General features: G+C 37.6%; 2 protein-coding genes across 2 annotated transcripts; both read right to left on the bottom strand.

Annotated features, from left to right (window-relative positions):
• Window positions 1–485: 485 nt before the first annotated feature.
• Window positions 486–9,838, bottom strand: LOC115794584 (carcinoembryonic antigen-related cell adhesion molecule 5-like). Its single transcript, XM_030750170.1, has 15 exons — window positions 9,681–9,838; window positions 9,159–9,452; window positions 7,917–8,198; window positions 7,552–7,815; window positions 7,008–7,277; window positions 6,579–6,830; window positions 6,184–6,459; window positions 5,776–6,027; window positions 4,625–4,894; window positions 4,082–4,333; window positions 3,690–3,962; window positions 2,335–2,586; window positions 1,872–2,157; window positions 1,280–1,519; window positions 486–975 (listed from the first exon to the last, which is right to left on the bottom strand). Exons 1-13 carry the CDS (start codon window positions 9,730–9,732, stop codon window positions 2,051–2,053), a joined length of 3,096 nt encoding a protein of 1,031 aa, XP_030606030.1. The 5' UTR covers window positions 9,733–9,838; the 3' UTR covers window positions 486–975; window positions 1,280–1,519; window positions 1,872–2,050.
• A 6,527-nt stretch (window positions 9,839–16,365) lies between these two features.
• LOC115795043 (carcinoembryonic antigen-related cell adhesion molecule 8-like) lies at window positions 16,366–20,082 on the bottom strand. Its single transcript, XM_030750809.1, has 5 exons — window positions 20,015–20,082; window positions 18,929–19,186; window positions 17,526–17,813; window positions 17,161–17,436; window positions 16,366–17,053 (listed from the first exon to the last, which is right to left on the bottom strand). The coding sequence occupies exons 1-5, from the start codon at window positions 20,079–20,081 to the stop codon at window positions 16,971–16,973; spliced, it is 972 nt and encodes a 323-aa protein (XP_030606669.1). The 5' UTR covers window position 20,082; the 3' UTR covers window positions 16,366–16,970.
• Between the last annotated feature and the right edge of the window lie 1,429 nt (window positions 20,083–21,511).

The following is a 21,511-nucleotide window of genomic DNA, read 5'->3' as shown; positions in this document are numbered from 1 at the left end:
TACCGGACACAATGGCAAGACTGGAAAATGTAAGTTACCTATAACTTCTGAGATTTATAAAATAATAAAGCAAAAACATAATGAAAAAGATCAGTGATAAGAAACTTACTGTATTCACTTCATTACCATGCCTTAAAGTGATTACAGATAGAAATGACAGATTTTTAATTATTGTAGTATGTGACCTTTCTTTTTTTTTTTGTCCAATTGCTTTATCTTTCTGGATTTATATGGGGGAAAACAGTCTGCAAGAATAAGAAGAGGTGCCCAAGAAATAAATCCGTCAACCCATCTGTGCCCCTATGAGCAACATAAAGAAGCCCTCCATACTTACGCATGCATGCTTTTGTGAGGCTCGTTGCCACTCATATTTGTTTGCATTCAAGTAAAATAAAGTGTATGTCAAACTGTATCCCTCGAATGTAACTTTCTCAATAAGAGCATTGACATTATTTTGATATCCCATTCAATAAAGCTCCTCAAAATGTGTTGCTGTTTTTTATTAATAATAAGATGAATCAAGGTACAATAAAACATACATCTACATACACATTATATAATATTAAATATATGATTAATATGGTTAAGTTTTCAGAGTGATTACAATTTGTAAGGAGGAATACACTCACATGCTTTCCCCTTGTGAAACCATCCAAGTGAGTTCACTTCACTGGTTCCAGGGGAGTGATTACAGTGACCACAAAATTAACATTAACAAAAGTATTTACTGATCAGTCTATAATTTAAGATAAACAAACAAAGCAGGCATTGTACCAATGAAACAACTGATATGTTAAGAATTAAGAATATGGACCACACAGTGTTTTCCTACTGATTTTACTGATTTTGGCCTTTCATTGTCAGAAGACTTGAAAGTGTAGAAGTCTCAGTTGAACAACATGGGGGTAGACAAGGCAAACAGAACCACCATCATCAAACTGCCTTGGTATGAGAAGTGGATGGTAGAGGCGTGAGCTGGGGATGGAAATAATTAGAAGTAAAAAGAAATGAGGTTAGAAGTGGAGTAGAAAGAAATACACATAAGACATTTGCAAATGTATATCACCGACTCTGACAGGGATTTAATTTAATGAAAACGAATAAGGTGAGTGTAATTATCTTAGCTTTTCAAGTGTTCTACAGTATAAAGAAGCATTTTGGAATTAACCTGTTAAAATGTTTTGTGTGTTTCACTCGTGAGGTCATGAAGTTATAATAAAATAACACTTGCTGAACAACATTAAAGAACCTGTTATGGAAAAATGAGAAGCTTATTCACCTGTGACAGTCATATTTTGGATCATTGTGATGTTAGTCACAGGGTTCCATGCCTTGCATATGTAATTTCCCTCATTCACTTTGTTTGCAGGGAAAATGATCACAGATCCTTTCTGCAGTGGTGTCGTCAGATTGTTAAAGAACCAGTAGTAGTCACAATCTGGCCGAGAATCAGCCACACACGTCAGGGTCACAATAATGAACACATTTGCACGAGAAATGTTCAGACTCAGTGGGCCATCTGGAAAAAAAAAAGATTTAGTGTGAATAACATACTGTAAAATTATGAACATTGTGTTTCATTGGCACAAAATTCTCATAATTGCACTCTACATTCACAATTATTCATGCAGCATGTGAGAAGAACTGATACCAAAAACTCTTTTAGGACTTTTTTTTTTTTTTTTTCAAAAACAGAAACAATTACTGCTGAGTAAATGTTTGAGGTGCTAAATGCAAAATGTGATTTTCCCAATGATGAATGAGTGCAATCATTTAGAAGCCCAAAAACAAATTAAATACAAAATTTGAAAATAAAATGACTGATTTTCTAAAAAAAAAAAAAAAAAAAACAGTTTTCAACAAACACTCACAGTTCACCAGCAGCCTGTACTCAGGGCTCACATGACGACCAGCCTTATTGGTAGCAACACACTGATATGTCCCATCACTATACATTGTCACTGGAGTGAAGTGCAGCATTTTGTTTTCAGTGTTGTAGGACATGTATGATTATTAGAAGAAGCGTTCATGCCGAGGACCACATTGTCTTTCATCCAGTAGATCGTGTCATAGGCCCAATAACCTCACAGGTGAGATCAAAGTTTGCATTGTCTATTGGAATTGTGTTATTTTTGATATTCACTGACTCTATGGCCTCTGTAAACACAAAACACAAAGAATTAAAAAAAAAGAGTAATGCATCTTGACTGCAGTGCATTCCTATAAAATATTTGATGTTAAGAACATGATAAGAATTTGCATTTGCATTTGATCCATTCAAGAGCCACCTGCTGCAAACAATCAGATTCACCCTGAATTCTCAAGTTTTCATACCAATGACTGTGAGCATTGTGGAGTTTGTGCTGTTTTTTCCTGTCACATCATTCATGGCCATACAGGTGTAGTTTCCACTCATGTTGAAAGACAATGAGGTAGTTGTATACACTGAGGTACTGGCCACAATCGATCCATTAAACCACCAGCAGAACTGGCTGGGAGGCTCCGACACGGCAGAACAGTTGAAAACAGCTTGACGTCCTTTCTCAGCAAAGGCTGGCCCATAAATGATGGGTGTTTCTGGTCCATCTGCAACAGCAAAAGAGCATAGTTGTCTCAGTAACAGCAAGAATTTGAGAATGAACTGATGCTTAATGATCTGTTACTATGCCAAGCATGTTGGAACTTAAAAGTCCAGTTGTTTGACTAAAATGATCACTATGTGCTTTGCGCAGGTGCAGTTAAGCGAACAGCACCTTGACACCAGTGCTTTCTCAATGACAGCTGCCTCTGTGAAATTGCTGTGTTAACTAAATAACAAATCTTAAATCCATGTGAGATGCTATCACAAACTAAACGTACTTTGACATGGATTGTTAAGTGTAGTGTGAGTGCAGACTGCACACCAGTGGAGGAGTGTGAGCTGGTCAACTGGACAATCATGCTTTGGCACAAAGTACAAGGGAAGTGTGCACAGTGTGAGTGCACCCTTAAGGCCTTTACACACCGAACGTGTTGCGTTTTTGCTAATAATTTGTCCTTATAAAATGCACTGTGGGGGAAAAAATTCAGTCTTCATCAAGTGATGTGATCAGGTCCTGATGTTTCTAAACAAGAGAAGGAAGAAACAGATTCTGTGTTCATCCAACTCTAATGAGAAAGCAAGAGCAGGGAGAATTTCATGGTTTGATCCCGGAGTTGAAGCTGCATCATGGACACTTTGACAGATATTTCAGGATGTCAGGGGGCAGTTTGAGATCTTGTTGGCAGAATTGGGATCACATCTGAGGAGGCAGAGAATAATTTCAGAGAGCTGACTGACCCGGAGCAGCGTCTAGGTGTGTGTCTGAGGTAAAATTGTATTATTTTATTGTTCCCATATCACTGTATATTCAGTGTGCGTTTGATCTATCAGCTTACATGTTGCTAAATGCAGTGCTCTTATTGATCAGATCTCTTTATTCGCTTACAAAAGTCAGACAAATTGAACTTGATCCGAAAAATATCAGAGCCGCAAATTCGTCCCGTGAATTGACGTGGTCGGTGTGAACGGCTGCATTAAGAACAGGCGAGTCCGGTGTGTAAAGGCCTTTATAGTAGAATCCATGTTTCAGCAACTGTAAATACAATGGATTTACCTGATTTAAGGTGATGCACCATTAAAAATGTGTCACATTGAATTATATACTCACAGTTGACAATAAGCTTGTAAGGAGGGCTGGTCATGTTTCCAACAGCATTAACAGCCATACACTGGTAGTTTCCAGTATCATAACGCTCCACTGGACCAAAGTAGACTGTCTTGTTCATATAGGAAACAGTTCTGTTGTCTTCATGCAGTCTCTCCCCATCCTTCATCCAGTAAATGTGATCAGCAGATCCAGTTACACTGCATGTTAAGCTATATGGAGAACCTTCTATGGCAGGCATTACTGGTGCAGCTACGGTTACATTTTTTATTGGATCTGAAAACAAAGCAAACCACACAACAGTTACTTAGTTCTCTCCTGAGGGACCTGTCCCCTTTTTATGGGGGAAAAAAAAATTATGTAAACAAACAAAAAAATGGCCATGTAAGTCTCACCAACAACATCAAGCTGCTTGCTGGCAGAGATGTTTTTGCCAGTGATGCTGTTGAAGGCCATGCAGATGTACTGCCCACTCATGTTGGATGTCAGAGGAGGTGTGACATACTCAGACTCAGTGGAGACGAGAACATCGTTGAAGTACCACATGTACAGGCTGGGGGGAGTAGATGTTGCATTGCAGCTGAATGTGACATTGTCTCCTGCTTTTGCCAAACTTGGTCCCATAACACTTATCATCTCTGGTCCATCTAAACACACGAATAACACCACAAATCATGTTCACTGAAAAAATGTTCACATGACTCTACAGACATTCAGATAATACAGAACTGGCACTTAATAATCTATCAGATGTGGACACACTTGCTAATATCCAATTCAAGCCGTCTTTACTTCATGATAATTAGAGGATTTTAAATACTCACAGTTAATTAATCTAATATTATTAATCTACTAGATGTGGACACACTTGCTAATATCCAATATCCAATGTCTTCCTTACTTCATGAGGAATGTTCAAGAGGAATTCAAATACTCACAGTTAACTGTGACTGTGTAGGAGTCGCTGGTCATGTTGCTTACAGAATTGAAAGCCTGACACTGATAATTTCCACCATGTGAGAGCAGGACTGGGTTGAGAGTCAGTGTCTTGTTGTCCATACTAAATGTTGCTTCATTGTCGGCAGAAATAAGGTGACCATTTCTCCACCAAATAATAATGTCAGCAGTTCCCGTCACTTCACACAGCAGAGAGAACGTCTCACCAAGTATTGCTGGAGCATGACTCACCACCATTGCTGTCACAGGATCTGTAGGAGTTTAGTAAGTAATTTAAATGCACACATATAGATGGGCTGAACGAATATGGCATGCGCTACTAGAAAATTTCCTCTACAGTGTACCAAGGCAAAATACATAAACTGCTCTTTTAATTTGGATTAATGGTCTCAGAACACTGTAGGTCTAAGCAGGAAAGTTTAAAAAAAAAAGTGTTTTTTGATCACTTGGAAACTTTTTATTACTGCACACTTGGATATTAAGGAATTAAAATATTATTACACTTATAAACAAGATGCTCCCAATTTTAGCAATATGGAGCAGATGAAAGAAAACTGCTCTTAAGACTTATTTTATGTGCAAACTAAAGTTTCCTCTGTAGACACCAAACATGGTGAGATAAGACATTCTATTAAACATTAAGACCATTGGAAGTCCCCATGAACAAACAAACAAACAAACAAGCAAGCAAACAAAAATCAGTCATAGTTTATGATACAGCTTGTAACTTAGAGTTTCATTCCTCAGCATTTACTAAGTGCTTCTTCTGAATGTAGGGTGTAATTTTTAGTGCCTCAAAACCCTAAATAATACTGTATAAATGTATTGTAAGAAGGGGAAACACTGTATGTTCATTCATCTAAAATAAAACTTAGTCAACAATGTACCCACAATACAGTTTCCTTTTTTTTTTTCCTTTGGAACTGCTAATTCCTTCTCCACTGTTTTATTCTATGTAAATTTTAGCTTTCCTTAGGAATTGATACATATGATGTCACTTATATCCTACAGTTACAAAAACTAGATGGTAAATGCTGGGAAATGACACCATAAGTTGTTTCCTGTATTAAGAAGTGCCACCAAATTAGTATTTAATTTCATCCAATTTCTTCCCATTCTCAACGTTTCATACCAATGACTGTGAACGTCACGGAGGTTGTGGTGTTCTTTCCTGTCACATCATTAATGGCCCTACACGTGTACTTTCCACTCATGTTTGGAGACAGAAGATCAGTGGTATACACTGAGGTATTGGCCACAATTGATCCATTAAACCACCAGTAGAACTGACTGGGAGGCACAGACACGGCAGAACAGCTGAAGACAGCTTGATGTCCTGTTTGAGCAAAAGCTGGCCCTTCAATGATGGGTGTTTCTGGTCCATCTGCAAAGGCAAAGGAAATTATTGACTATGACAGCAAGAATCTTTAAAGAACTACATACAATCAATACAAAACTTAAGGTGATCCACTTTCATGTAAGAATTGTTCATTAAAAGCATGTCATTCAATTGCATAAAAGCTCTAAATATTATACTCACAGTTGACAAGGAGCGTGTAAGGTGCGCTCAACATTTTTGAAACCATATTAATGGCCATGCACTGGTAGTTTCCATCATGAGAACGCTCCACTGGATTAAAGTTGACTGTCTGGTTATGCATGTGGAAAACAACTGTGCTGCTTTCATTCAGTGGCTGCTCATTCTTCATCCAGTAAATGTAATCAGCAGGTGCATTTGTACTGCATGTTAAATTATAGGAATGACCTTCTTTGGCAGACAACATTTGTGTGTCTACTTTTACATTTTGGATTGGATCTGAAAATAAAGTAAATGACACAAACATTCCTTAGCTCTCTCCTGAGGGACCTGTCCCCTTTTTATGGGGGAAAAAAAAATTATATAAACAAACAAAAAAATGGCCATGTAAGTCTCACCAACAACATCAAGCTGCTTGCTGACAGAGATGTTTTTGCCAGTGATGCTGTTGAAGGCCACGCAGATGTACTGCCCACTCATGTTGGATGTCAGAGCAGGTGTGACATATTCAAACTCAGTGGAGACGAGAACATCATTGAAGTACCACATGTACAGGCTGGAGGGAGTAGATGTTGCATTGCAGCTGAATGTGACATTGTCTCCTGCTTTTGCCAAACTTGGTCCCATAACACTTATCATCTCTGGTCCATCTAAACACACGAATAACACCACAAATCATGTTCACTGAAAAAATGTTCACATGACTCTACAGACATTCAGATAATACAGAACTGGCACTTATTAATCTATCAGATGTGGACACACTTGCTAATATCCAATTCAAGCCGTCTTTACTTCATGATAATTAGAGGATTTTAAATACTCACAGTTAACTGTGACTGTGTAGGAGTCGCTGATCATGTTGCTTACAGAATTGAAAGCCTGACACTGATAATTTCCACCATGTGAGAGCAGGACTGGGTTGAGAGTCAGTGTCTTGTTGTCCATACTAAATGTTGCTTCATTGTCGGCAGAAATAAGGTGATCATTTCTCCACCAAATAATAATGTCAGCAGTTCCCGTCACTTCACACAGCAGAGAGAACTTCTCACCAAGTATTGCTGGAGCATGACTCACCACCATTGCTGTCACAGGATCTGTAGGAGTTTAGTAAGTAATTTAAATGCACACATATAGATGGGCTGAACGAATATGGCATGCGCTACTAGAAATTTACAAGAAAATTTCCTCTTTCACATATCTTTGTTTTTGGATTATTGGTCTCAGAACACTGTAGGTCTAAGCAGGAAAGTTAAAAAAAAAAAAAAAAAAAGTTTCTCAACATGTGCTTAATATAAACTGATTTATATACCAAAAGAATCAAAGATGTAAAGAAAAATCCCCTTTAAAATAATACCATTCCAAACGTACCCACAATCTGGATCGCCGCAGTTGCGCTGGCGAATCTGAATGTAACTGTATTGTGAAGGAGGCATGTGTAATTTCCTGAGTTTCTCTCATAAGCTTCCTGTAGTTGAAGCATGGATCCAGTTTGGTTTAAGTACACTCCATCAACCATCCACTGGATCACCGGTGGAGGGCTGGACTCCGCTGAGCATGTCAGTGTGATATTAGATCCTCCTTTGTATATGCTAATTTGCGGCATGATCATCATCTTTGGATTACTTGGACCATCTGGTGATTCAAAAAGAGATAAATTGTTTTTCTTGGGATAGCGGATCATTATACAGATGCCTCTCTGTGCACATATTCATTGTCTTTTGGTTAGAACTCACAGCTGATAGTGAGATTTACAGAGGGGCTGATTTCATTGCTGACATCATTAAACACCTGGCAGCTGTATGGCCCATGGTCACAGCGGGTCACATTCATTATAGTGAGAGTGGTATTTCCATTGCTGAGCTGAACTCTTCCATTGGCTGTGATCACAGAGCTGCCATTCAGCCATGCAAATGACAGGGGTGTGCCTTTAGACACAGAGCACACGAGTACTGCTGTGTCATTGAACTCCACCAGGTTGGCTGCTTTTGCCTGCACGGTCACATTTGAAACAGGCTCTGCGGAGAAGAAAATAACAAGCAAGTTGTTTTGTTTTGTTTTGTTGAACTATACAAGCAGTGTATCTTCTCTCAACAGTATGTGAAAATTAAAATGTGTTTTTTTATGAATTTATTTATAATCTATTTATGACGAGAAATTATTGTTTTTTTCTTCAAATGCACACATCTGCAATCAGTGGTGTTTGACTGTAGATAGTGTGACTGTAAAGTATATCTTGGAGTGAAACAAAAACCCATTGCAGTCAATGAGTCATCAGATCACCTCAAGGACTTGTTAAGGTGACCCAGAGTAATAATCAGTGCTGAATGTAGACCAACACCAAACGAGCAGCTAATTCATTGCAATAAGTCATCCATGATTTGCAATAAGTTAGAAACAAGGAGAGTTTAACAGACTTGTGGTATTGTGTTGCATAAATAAAATATTCTCTTCCAGAAGTAATGTCATTTCCTTTAAAACATTAAATTGTGTCAGCGGGGTTTTTAGTCAAGACTAGAATGTCTCAATAGATATTGGAATAAGACATAAAAGACATTAATAATATACATTTTCTTAACTAAGCACATCCACACATCTAAAGAATAATCTCAAAGGAAGAGTTCAAACCAAAATGAAATGTACATGTTTTTCCTCTGGCCTGCAGTGATATTTATCCAGCTACATTTAGAGGTACGTTTCACAGTTATGGACATTTGGCTGTGTAAATATTTGCTTTTTCTTGAAAATAATGAAACTAAGAGACATTTAGTTCCACTTAGTCAAAGCGCACAAGAGTTACATTTAAACTCACTGGCACTGTAATGTAAGAAATGATATCTCCAAATCTGCGCAACCTGGACTAAAGCAATAAATAGCACTGCAGGAAAAATACACACTTGATGTGGGGTAAATTGTTCCTTTCGTGTGCTTTGTATATTGTACTGGTGACTAAACATGGAAAATGAGAAAGGCCTTACCTTCGACTCTAAGTGTTAACTGAGAAGTGAAAACATCAATTTCCTCTAAAGAGTAGACTCCAGAGTCTTCCAGTTTTAATGATGTTATGGTCAGTGATGAAGTATTTTTATCATAAGTTACTCTGTCAATCCAGGCTTTGGCTATCTTAACATATCCAGCCAATGTTAACACAATATGCTGGCTGTTGAATATCCATCCTCCTGTTGTGACACTGAAATTGCTGACAAGTGTTACATTGCTTCCCACTGGGATGGGGTTCTCCGTTGCATATATGGTTTGGCTGTGCACCTGATCTAGAAACAGAGAAGCACATAGTTATCATTCACAAACTGGGAAACAAGTATTATAAAAATCCTCAAATGTGTTATAAATGTTAATAGAGTATTTTTTCAAGTGTTATTAAATTAGTGTATTTAGAGCATTTTGTAAGTTTTTTAACATTAGGATCTAATTCTCTGAGCCTGCAGTTGGTGTAAAAATAATAATGAATGGAACTCCATTTTATAATAATCCAGCTTTACCTGCAAAGCTTAGTGCAGCCAGGATTAGGATGAGCGCCACTGGAGACTCCATTGAGCTCCTCAGTATCCTCGCAGTGTACTTGACTCTGGCTTCGATAAAATAAAATCGGATGATATTGTGTGCTCCCTGCCTTCAAATAGGCAAACATTTGCTCTATAATACTGCAGCTCTCTGTCCTTTTGATGCAAATGCCTTCCCATAGGTCATTATCCTCATGCTACCTCACAGGCATGACCACACCTTGTTTTGCCCTGGTATACTGATGTTTTACAGGTGCACTCATAGGTGTTTCCATTTACTGTATACTGTTGTTCTGCAACTTCTTCCAACTTCAGAGTCACGTGGGAATCTTTTATAATTTTGCCATGTGACTCTGTACCTGGAAAGCAAACTGAACAGAAGCCCCTGAGCAAAATGTTCTCTCAAGTATTCTTTGAAGAAAAATGAGCAACGCAATGATGAAAATTCCCACAATGAAGGTGGAAAACACTGAAAAAATGGTAAAATAAAAGCACTTTTTGGATTCAGCTATGATGATCAATCCAAATCTATATCAATACATCCCTTCCTATGGGGAGGTTTTAGTGTTCGCGTTATTTGGTAATAATTGCACCTAAATGATCAAAACTGAAAGAACTATTAAAGGACAATGGACTGTCTGCCCCACCATACTGGATTGCCCTTGTGTCCTGCTGTGTTTACGGTCACCAAAAACACCCAGGCTGAATGTCTTATTCATCCATAAGCAAAAGCGATGCTTAATGTTTCTTTTTTTCCTCCATAAGACCAGGCTAAAAACCTTTGATAAATAGCTTTCAAAGTTAGAACAACTTTATCTCGTCAGTGCACATATATATGCATTTCTGTTTTTGGAGAATTCAATAATATACAATGTTAAAGGCTATTACAATGAAATGAGTTTTCCTCAGATATCTGTGAAATTATGTGTCTAACAATGAGAGGAATAAAACATGAAAATGGCAGAGAAAGACCAGCTGACGCTTAATGTAAAGGCTGTGCAAACACTTTTGTGTTGTGGAATTTGAATTAAGGTGGGGCAATACATTTACTTTGTGTAATCCTGCTTTTGCATTTGAGGTATGTCGTCGAGGTTGTGAAGTATTTTCCTCTCACTTAAAGTGAGTTTTTATTTATTTTTTTGTCATGCAGCATCACAAAAGACAAAAATATGTAAAACATACAATAATATATATTTAAATTCAGGATTTATCTAGTAAATACAAATATATAGATTAAATGATTAAATTCCATATAAAAAATAATAAGGCAGAAAAAGCACATATACACTCAAACCATGTGATTTTTAAAAATAAATTTTTAAATCTGTTTTTAATATACATTTTGCTTTTGCATTTTTAGGGCCCAAAAATCAGTTGATACGCAATGTTTAAGAGTAAGAACAGTTTTCTTCATGATATAAAAGTCATTTAAGCATTGAATGAGAAACAGATATTCAAGTTATTAGTAATGTTAACAACCTTCCTATCAATGTTTATAGTACTTATTGATTTACTCTCAAAATGTACTTGGCAAAAACAACTGGGAAACCCTTATAAAAAAAGGCTGAATAAGTTGGAACTGGCTAATAAAATATTTGTTAATTATTAAAAAATAAACATGATATGTGAAAACAGAGGGCAGCCTGGTGGCGTGGTGGTTAGCACTGCTGCCTCACAGTTAGAAAACCATCTGGAAGGCCTGGGTTTGATTCCACCTTGGGCCAGGCCTCTCTGTCTCTGTGGAGTTTGCATGTTCTCCCCGTGTCTGCGTGGGTTTCTTCCCACAGTCCAAAGACATGCAGTTCCTGGGGTTAGGTTAATTGGTCACTCTAAATTGCCCATAGGTGTGAATGGTTGTCTGTCTCTCTGTGTTGGCCCTGTGACAGGCTGATGACCTGCACAGGCTGTACCCTGCCTCTCGCCCTATGTCAGCTGGGACAGGCTCCAGCCCCCCCGTGACCCTGAACAGGATAAGTGGAAGAGAATGGATGGGTGGAATATTGTAGCAACAAGGATGTTACTTTAAAAAAAAATTTCAGTTGTACTGATGCATTTCTCCCACAGCAGGATACTCGTCTCTCTCTTTCTCTTTTTTTTTTTTCCCATTTCCCCCCCTTCTCTGTCTCACTGAGCTCAGGGATACCCTTCTTCTTTCCAGTGTTTCTGTCTTTATCCCATCTCTTCCTTTGTCTGGAGCAGCATCTTGGTGTTCCCAATATTGCCGTGCTGTCTCTGCTCCACCTGGACTCATTGCTTTAAAAAAAAAAACAATACAAAACTCACCAATGATTGACCCTTTTTAGCAGTATGAGCCTAATTTGAGAAAAAAAAGTTCAAAGAACTCTTAAATGATCACCATCTCATCAAAATATGTAAAAAAAAATCAAAGAAAATCCCAACTATATGTCATGTGGGGTTTGGCGACAGGGTGGACAATGACAGGGTGGACATTTTTGGATTAATTTAGTATCTAAGAAGCACACAGTGGACCATCAGCTACCAGAGTTATTGGTTATTGAAGGAGACCACATGCTGTTTTCAAAATATATTTAAACCTTCTGAAAACTTTTTCTATTAATCAGCTTTTCCTCTGACAGGGTGGACATGTTAAGGTTGACCACACCTAACTACCAACATAATTACATAAAAATGAGGAAATATAAGTGTAGCTGCTCACTGTAGCCACCGCAGCTGTTTCAACCTCCATTGAAGAAAGACAGATTCAGGGTGTTGATGTTACTGATTTCATTAAAGGTCTCTTAAAGGGGCAATTACTCCATGATGACAGGGTGGGCAGTAGTTTTAGGGATAAAATAATAAAAATGGCGACAAAAAATCAAAATGGTTTGTTTTACTCAAAAATTTGGTAAAAGCAATAAGAATATTTAAAAAGTATTTTCATTTTGTGCCATTTAATACCTAATTACACTGCTTGAAAGGAGCAGACAGCATGTGGGACATAGCAAAAACAGATACATCCAACCAAAGAAAATGGTATAAAATTAGTGAAATTCATTTTAAGAAACTTTTTCTTGTACTGATGTGTGTATCAGTGTATCCACATTTATAATAATACCTAAAATTTTCATTATTTTGAAACATGTTAACAGTAATTTATTGATTCTGATGAGGACACCAAAAGGTACTTTATACTGATATTGACCCTTTGACACCTTTTTTATAGCAATAGTGATATTTGTGATCCTTTAACTTAAAAGTAAATAATTTTAATACAAAATAATGTATACTGTCTGGTACTGTATGTCACGGCTCCGCAGTCCTGCCAGTTTCTGTCTCTCTCTTCTCCTTGTTTGCTCTCTTTGGCTCTCTTGTTCTCTCTAATTCTCAATTATATTATTTTGATCTAAATAACCTGCATTGTTTCTCAAATTGCCTCCTTTGAAAATTGAAAATACAGCAAAAAAGACAAATAATGTGTCAAAATCAAAAATTACGTCAATCCATCAAACCATGTATTGATATCTAGTTTATCTCAGCTCACACAAGGGGAGAATTGATGCTGGGCCATCACAGTGCTAACACAGCAAGACAGACTACTGCACCCTCTCATACTGACAGCCAGTTCAAAATAACCAATTAGCCAAATGGGCATGTTTTGACTGTGGGAGTAAGACAGAGTACATTTAAATAACCACATGCAAACAAAATGCAAACTCTATGGAGAAAGGCCCGCACAACCTTATTATTTTGAAGAGACTATGCTATAAACATGCAAAATATATGCTTGTGTTCTTAAAAAAAATACTTATCTAAATATCTTTAGATAATTTTTTACATTTTACAGCATATTGAATATTTTTGTGAATATAGTTTTTTCATATGAAGTATTAATAAAATAGTTGTAACCAAAATGAAAAGCTACAAATGACCAACACAGGGACAGGCAGAAACTAACTAGAGAACACTGCAACGTGTTAAAAAGGGCACCAAAACCAAAGCATATGCAGACCTTTACAGTAAGGGACAGGTTGTTTCTGAGTTTGCTGGTTGTCAGTCCAAATATCACGAGGTAAGCCTCCTGAATTCCTTTAAACGCTCTCTGAGGGATCATTTTTCATTACAACAGGAACCTGTTCCTGTAAAATGTTTAGTGTATACAAGTCATCAGCATATTTTTCACATTTTTTTCTTCCCACTTCCATCAGTGTGCTGAGGTGTTTTTTTGTTGATTTTAGTTACAAAACTGAGAAATTTTAGCTAGCATTCACAGTTTCTTTAATCCTTACATTGGCTTTTTTAATACTTCAGCGTCATTCTTCTTTCTTTATGGTGCCTTTATTTGCTCATTAGATGTATCCTTGTACTGCCTCTCTGTCAGCATGATTGTGCCGTTTACTGTTCGCCTGACCTTAAACTGCACATCTTGCTTTGCTCTGTACTTGCTTTGGTCATTAAGTTTGGATAGTTTTTTTTTTTTTTCTTTTATCTTATGTAACATTTTCTGAAGCCATACTTCCAAAAAAAAAAAAAAAAATGACTTCACTACTTATGTCACACCCACATGCAGTTTATCTCATATTATTTACTCAACATTGGTGACAACTTATTCAGAGCATTCTCGGGATACCCAAAATAAAAGTCAGTAATAATGCATTAAATCCAGGATGAAGGACTTAAGTGTCACATTGACCTGTTGAAATATGCGTGATGTGCGTGCATGCGTGCATGCGTGCGTGTGTCAGAAGCTTTCAGTTCAAATTGAATAGGATCAAAAACACTACACCTGCAGCAGCAATGTGTTCTGCTTTTTAAACTGGATTCTACAAGTTGTGATGCAGTGACCCACTACAGCCATCAAGACACAGAACAAGGTGTGCAGTGTTATATACTGTATTGTACCATATATTTTAATAATTCCGACAGTAAATTTTGAATCCATTTCATAAATGCTCTTTCCCACCATTGCATGTTACTGTAAGTACGGGCAAACAATTGTGTCCTCCACAATAGCACCGAGTAAACAGTGGTGGCATTGTTTGAACTGGGTTGGGGCAAATTTCAGTATCTGAGCAAATGAGTTATGTATACCTGTCAAACAGAAGATGTGATTTATGTCCAGGTTTTTTTGAAATTCTTGAACTTCAAAGGTGAGCGTGAGTAGCATTGTTAAAATGAAACCAGACTTTTCCATGTTTGTGATCACTGTTGACAGAGATGGAAAAGATAAATACTTGGCCACCTGTGCTAGAGTTTAAAGCTGCCTGAGGACAATCGTCACACTTTACATGAATATTTTTTATACCACTGTCTTTATTTGACTACGTAGTCTATTCATATCTCTGGTGTGATATGTTTTGAATTCATCACATGCAAAGTTCTGTTGCACTTTTAAAAGCAAGTGTGTCACATGATACATCTAAAAATCAAAGGTACACTCCAGACCTGGTACACACAACCATAACAACAAAAACAATGATAATAAAGTAGTAAAGATTGATAAACTATTAATAAAAAAGAAGAAGAAAGGCTTCTGCCTGATACCCTCATGCCAGGAGTTTATAGAGCAGCACCCATGCAACCAGAAATCACATTTCCCATAAACAGGTAACGTCACCCCTCATGCTCGGCAGTGAGCCCGAAGAGACTGAAACATACACATATACTTGATAGGGGCCGGACATTGTCTTCATACTTTCTTAGTAAAACAAAATAAACAAACAAACAACATTATACCTTATTTGAGGTGACCATCATGGATCATGGACGCTGGGGTGGTACACCTAGTCATATTCAAGTTACTAATGTAAACTAAACTAACTGCGCTACATACATTCATTTTGTTCATCTCGTATGCTGCAGCACATCCCTTCAGCAAGCAAACAATAAAGTATGTACAAAAATAAAACAGTAAAAGCTCTTTACAGCTGCTACCTTATTTGGAAGGGGTTCCCACAGCAGGTAGCACCGCATATTTGATTTGGCTGATTTGTTTTTACACCCGATGCTCTTCCTGATGTAACCTCAAAGGGATTTGTGGCTCCTCCTGGGATCAAACTGGGGATATGTTGCTCTTAGACAAATGTGGAAACAGTCCACAATGGTGCCCCTAAATATATTAATGAACTTAAAATGGGGCACTGTCAGCTCACAGCAAGAAGATCTTGAAGCCAGTCTGGGACCTTTCTGTGTGGAGTTTGTAAATTCTCCCTGTGTCTGCATGAATTTTCTCCGGGTAGTCTCCGGGTTCCTCCCAAAGTCCAAAGACATTTGTGGGCTTACAGTAGGTTAACTGGTGATTCTAAATTTGCAGCATTTCAACTGAAACCAGAATGAGGTTACAATGTAAAACTCAGTTTCTGTTACAACAAAATGAAATGAAATGTTTCAGTTTCAGCTTCCCACTCCAGCCCGCAGGGCTTATGCTTCATATAACAACTGAGATATCGCTCACAAAAGAGGAAAAGAGAATAACAAAGGTAAAAGCAAAACACACTAAAACCTCAGTCTCTCTCAGTTTGCTCAGTGTGACTCGCATATGCGTTAATTGTTCCGTTTCAAAAGATAAAGTGGTGAGTCACTGACCACAGGTGCGCAGGATAGAAGTCATTTTATTTAGCAAGCTGCTGTCACAAAAACGTCTATTCAATGTGTGAGTGAAGAAGTTTCATAACCCAGTCAGTTAAATCAAACAAAGCCTGATAATGCTGGGATGGAAACCAAGAATTCAAGGTCAGGGTACAGTGTGTTGGTGCAGTGACACCTTGTGGCCATAAAGTGTACACTATAAATTAGCAATGAACACACAAGAACCTACAAATTACTGTTTTAAATTTCAAGAATAAAATCTGACCATGACATAAAATACATAATTTATTTTTCATATATACATGTTTTACAATATTTTAAGTGAAATTGACGAACCAGTAACATTCAGTTCAATTCAATTCAAACCATTATTGTCATTGCACACAGTACAACAAAATCTGATGTGACATTGTTCTTTTGCAGGTGTTTTTTAGAAATAATAGGTTTGCAAGAATAATAATAAAAACAAAAAGTAACTCAAATCTTACAGGGACGATTCGCTCTAAAATCTAATTTATCTCATTGTTCTCTGGGATGTAGTGATGAGTTATGTAGGTACTGGTGATAGCATTTTATTTTTTATGGAGTAACTATGAATATTTATTATGTTTATAGGTGGGTGTGTATATCTTTGGATGACATGACAGCATATGTGTAAAGTTGATATCTGGGTGAACTGCTTCTTTAAAGTGTAAAGAAGTAAATAGTTGTGTGAACCCAGCCCTAGAGGACCCAAAGTCCAAGAATGAGGATCACTCCAAAAAGTCCACTGAGCTGCACCACCTCTGATCCTGAGATTAGGACACCTGTTCAGGGGTGAAGATGATAAGCAGGTGAAAAAAAGTAACTGAAGTTGATTTAACATATATCTAAACAGTGACAATAGAAACAAATGGTAAAGAGCTGTGAGTACCTTTAACCGCTACCATTTTGGTGGTCTCAGCAGAGCGTCCAGCAGCTTTATTTTCTGCAATGCAGGTGAAGTTTTGGAATGTCCCAGGTATTGAAGGAGTCCACTTGAGCTCATTTTCATGGACTGAAAAGTAGGTTCCAATAGGGAAACCTCCCCTGAACTGCCACCTGACAGTACATTCTACATTTAAGGCGCAGCTGGTCAGGCAGGTGAACTGAAATAGTTGCCCAGGAAACACAGTGTCAGGTCCACTGATACTGACCTTCCATGGATCATCTGCAAAAGATTTGAAAGCTCCCTGCAGTTATGAAGAGATATAATCTTCCCTTTTTGTGGTTTTGTTATTTCTTTACCGTAATACTTACAGGTGAGTAGATAGTCCGAGCTGATAACTCTTGTATGTGAGGTAGGCAGATAAGTTAGACACTGGTAGAAACCAGCATCAGAAGGCAACAGTGAGTCAAAGTGAAGCGTGAGGTTGTTTCGCAGAAGCCACATATTTTCACGCAGGGTCACCTTTTGTCCATCTATATACCAGACCACGTGTGATAGGCCTTGGGGGTCATCAGATGTAGCATTGTGGCAGACAAGATTCAGTGACTGGTTGAGAGATGGGAGAGTGTTCGGTGGACTGGTTTGTACAGACATTTGATCTGAAATGCAGTAAATCAGAAAGAAAATATGTTTTTTTTTATTTATAAAGGAAGAATATAAATTATGTGGAAAAAATATTGGGCCACTCCTCTTAATCTTTGAATTCAGATGTTTTCATTACATTTGACATGTGTGTAAAATCTTTACAAATATTTGTGAAAAAATGGGTCATTCTAAAGAGCTCACCGATTCCAGTGTGGCACTGCAATGTGAAATTTCTCCCCTTCCACAATGAACTGTATGTGGAATTATTGCAGATTGGAAGCATTAATGAACCACAGCAACACAGCAGCAGATCGTGTAAAGCTACAGAGCAACTGACTCAAGAACAACAGACTTCCAAACCTTATTTGGCATTAAGATCAGCCCATAAACTGTGTGCTGGGAGCTTCATGGTCAAGCAGCTCCTGTAGGTGGCTTAGTAGCTTTGTCCATATAGTATATCCTAATTGTGTAGCGCTAACTCACACCTTAAAATCAAGCAGTAATGAAAGACTTGTTTAGCGCCTTCATTCAAGTTGAGTACATAAGATTAAAAAAAATGACTGTAAATGTAATTAAATGTTCCAAATATAAAGAACATGTAGTTAAAATTTTAAGGGTGAATTTACACGTGCTGCAGAGGAATAAGGCTTTGGCTGACACATTAGTTTACATGATATCATTAGACTGTTGACACTGTGATGACCCATTCTCCCATTCTGCCTGCTTGGTCCTTCCTTTTTCTGGTCTGTGTAGGAGACAGGCAGGATGTGGGGCAAGTCCAAGAAGGAAGCACATCTGTTGCCTCTCAGCTAATGGTTTAAAAGGGCCTGATAGCTAAAATTGTGTCTTTTTGCATGCTTGTAGCAGACAAGCATGCAGTTTGTTTAGGTTTTGTTTGGGGTTTATTTTTGTCTAAAGGCGCTTTTCAGTTTAATTTCATTAAATAAACTTCTGTTCTTCAAAAACCCTGTATCTGTGTGGACTCCTGTGTTTCATTAACTGAACTTTGAACCAATTCCTGACAATACAATACTCATATATGATTCTCATGGTAAAAAATAAATTAAAAAGAAGAAAGAAAAGAATAGGAGAAAAACAGCTGGGATATGCTGATCTATACTGTACTCACTTTTAATCTCTACAGTGGTGGTAGTACTGGTGTAGACTTTTGTTCTTGGATTGAAGACAGTACAGCGCAGTGCCACTATATCATCCAGTCCATCTGGTGTCCAAGTTAATGTGCTCCCGTTGACTGTCCTGGCCTGAAAGGACCAGGTGTAGGTGCAGTTTGGAAAACAAGTAGAAGAGCAAGTGAAAGTGGTGGTGAAACCAGCTGTCACGCTGCCAGTCCAGGAAATCTGCACCGCAGTCACCAAACCTGGCACTCCTGAAAGAAACAGTCAGTATGGCTCAGTCAGACGATGTATGAGGTGGCTATACCAGTAAAAGGTGCTCAGTGTCAGCACTGGTCCAATATTGGCCAAAATATTAAATCAGAGAATAAAATAATGTATAATCCATTACTTCATTACATAACTAGTGATATTCCAAAAAAACAGGGAAGTGTCACAGATGACAAAGATAATGCTTGATTAGTTTTGTAAATGGAGCTCAGATGTGTGTCCAGACAAAACTGAGAATAGGAGAAAGATGGCATCAAAATTATACTGGTATCAGCAGATACTCACGTTGTAAAGTATAGTTCTTACCCTACATGGATTAACAGTTCCTCTGATGGAAGCAAAGGCAGCATTCAAACATCTTTTCTAAGAATACTTTTTTTTTTTTAAGTCTGCTGCTTCTACAGCAAGAATCTCTTCTAATTTACTCAACTCATATACATTCGTGCTGGATCATATAAATAGTGCCATTATTATGCAGTATTTTAACCCTGATGTCAGCTTATTTGGCATCAATTGATATTTCTTGTTACTTATTCATGTAATAAGAAGTGAACGTTATTTTGCAGCCCTGGATCAATTAGCTCATTCCATAGTTTTTTAAATCTTGAGTTAAAATCTTTGCTCCCATAAGAAATTATGTACAGTAGCACTAAATGTGTTAAATGTTTGTTAGAATAAAACACAAATCAAAATTTAGCACCGATGAGACCGATGCTTTTGAGGCTTATATTGGCCATCCTATCATTAATTTTTAACATCATTACCATTTAAATTCAGAATAATAGCAGTTAGCATAATTGAAATGTTCTCACCTATGAGTGCCACCAGCAGAACACAGTAAAGACTCTTCCCGCATGTTGTCACAGTAACATTCCCCATGCTTGAGTCTTCTGTGGCTTTACTTTACTTTCTTTCTTATAATAATACTGAGTGAAAAAACAGTAAGAGGAAGTTTTGAATCCCTTACAAAATCTACTAAAATGGTACATGTTAAAGTTACACCCAGATTTCTCAAGTGCTCTTGTTTAACACTGGAATTTACTCGATGATGAAATCCACAGGTGAAAATTTCCTAAAGCTGTGAGGAAATAAGTCACAACAGTTCAAAGATTAGGTCAGATTTTGTCATTTTATTTTTTGTTTATTTTCACTCCATTAATTAGTCAAAAGTTGTTTTGAAATTGCTCTCCACATTTTTTTTCATTGCATTCCTCAAAGCGCTAGAGGTCACTGTCTTGCAGGAGAGATTTCATTACTTTCATTTCATTACATCCAGTTGTATGTCTCTTTGCTTAAATTTTATTCTATTAATATTATATTTATCTTCTCTTTTCTAGTCTTTGTCACTGTGAAACTTTAATCCCATGATAACATTTATTTTTACAATGATAAGGTTTTTTATTTTTATTGTTACTCGTTCTCTGTCACTAGTAGATGAATCTTCCCAGCTGTCATACTCTAAAACAGATCAATGAATCATTCAAGTATTAAAATGGCACCTAACTCAAGGGATGAACCATTGTTGTCCACACAGAACAGACAACTTAGCTAAGAACCCATTTTAAGTTCTTTCTTTAGGCACTTGTATGAGGCTGTTATTAGCAGCCTCTCACAAAAACACATAATTTGTTCCCATTTCTTTAGCTGAATCTATAAAAAATGCCAAAGATAGCAGTTTTATAGTTAAAATATCATAAAGATAGCTATCCAACAACAAGTCTCATGCATGAAAAAGCTAACAGCAGTCTATGAATGCCTGGCAGCACAAATAAGGGGGCTGTTAACAGCAGGTATTCATCCAGATTGGCTGAAACAGAATATCAGCCAGTCTGGTTGAACACAGGACCTTAGCCTTGCTTTCACCTTCCAGACAGACAAGCAGCTGCTGGCCAGCCAAACAGACATAGTGGTGACTGACAGGGAACAGAAGACGTAGCTGAAATAAATGTGGCAACCCCAGTGGACAACAAAATAGAGAAGTACCAGGGACTAAAGGAAGAACTGAAGCAGGTGTGGAAGGTAAAGTCCAAAGTGGTCCCAGTGGTAATAGGAGCACTGGGAAGCACAACATCACAGGTCTGTGTCAAAAAAGTGTGTGGCCATAGCAACAACTACAGTAAGATACTACGCAGAACCCTTAAACTCCCAGGCATCTGGAAGAGGATCCAGGACCACAGAAATACTATCCTTAGAGGGGTGAGAGTGAGGTTTTTATACATGTAGGTGACACAGCAATACAACAAAAGCTGTGTCATACTTTTTAAAGAATCTTTCAGAAGAAGATCTCAGAGGCTATTGGTCTGGTGCAC

The sequence above is a fragment of the Archocentrus centrarchus genome, chromosome 16 (genome assembly GCF_007364275.1).
Source record: "Archocentrus centrarchus isolate MPI-CPG fArcCen1 chromosome 16, fArcCen1, whole genome shotgun sequence".
NCBI lineage: Eukaryota > Metazoa > Chordata > Actinopteri > Cichliformes > Cichlidae > Archocentrus > Archocentrus centrarchus.
This window is presented reverse-complemented; position numbering and strand designations above follow the sequence as displayed.

Coding starts and splice junctions, on each gene's coding strand:
- LOC115795043 (XM_030750809.1), bottom strand. CDS start 20,081: ATGGGGAATGTTACTGTGACAACATGCGGGAAGAGTCTTTACTGTGTT. Junction 19,187..20,014: donor TCTGCTGGTGGCACTCATAG/GTGAGAACATTT, acceptor TGTTTCTTTCAG/GAGTGCCAGGTTTGGTGACT. Junction 17,054..17,160: donor CAAAATGGTAGCGGTTAAAG/GTACTCACAGCT, acceptor ACCCCTGAACAG/GTGTCCTAATCTCAGGATCA.
- LOC115794584 (XM_030750170.1), bottom strand. CDS start 9,732: ATGGAGTCTCCAGTGGCGCTCATCCTAATCCTGGCTGCACTAAGCTTT. Junction 6,460..6,578: donor CAAGCAGCTTGATGTTGTTG/GTGAGACTTACA, acceptor CTTTATTTTCAG/ATCCAATCCAAAATGTAAAA. Junction 4,334..4,624: donor CTACACAGTCACAGTTAACT/GTGAGTATTTGA, acceptor TCGTGTGTTTAG/ATGGACCAGAGATGATAAGT.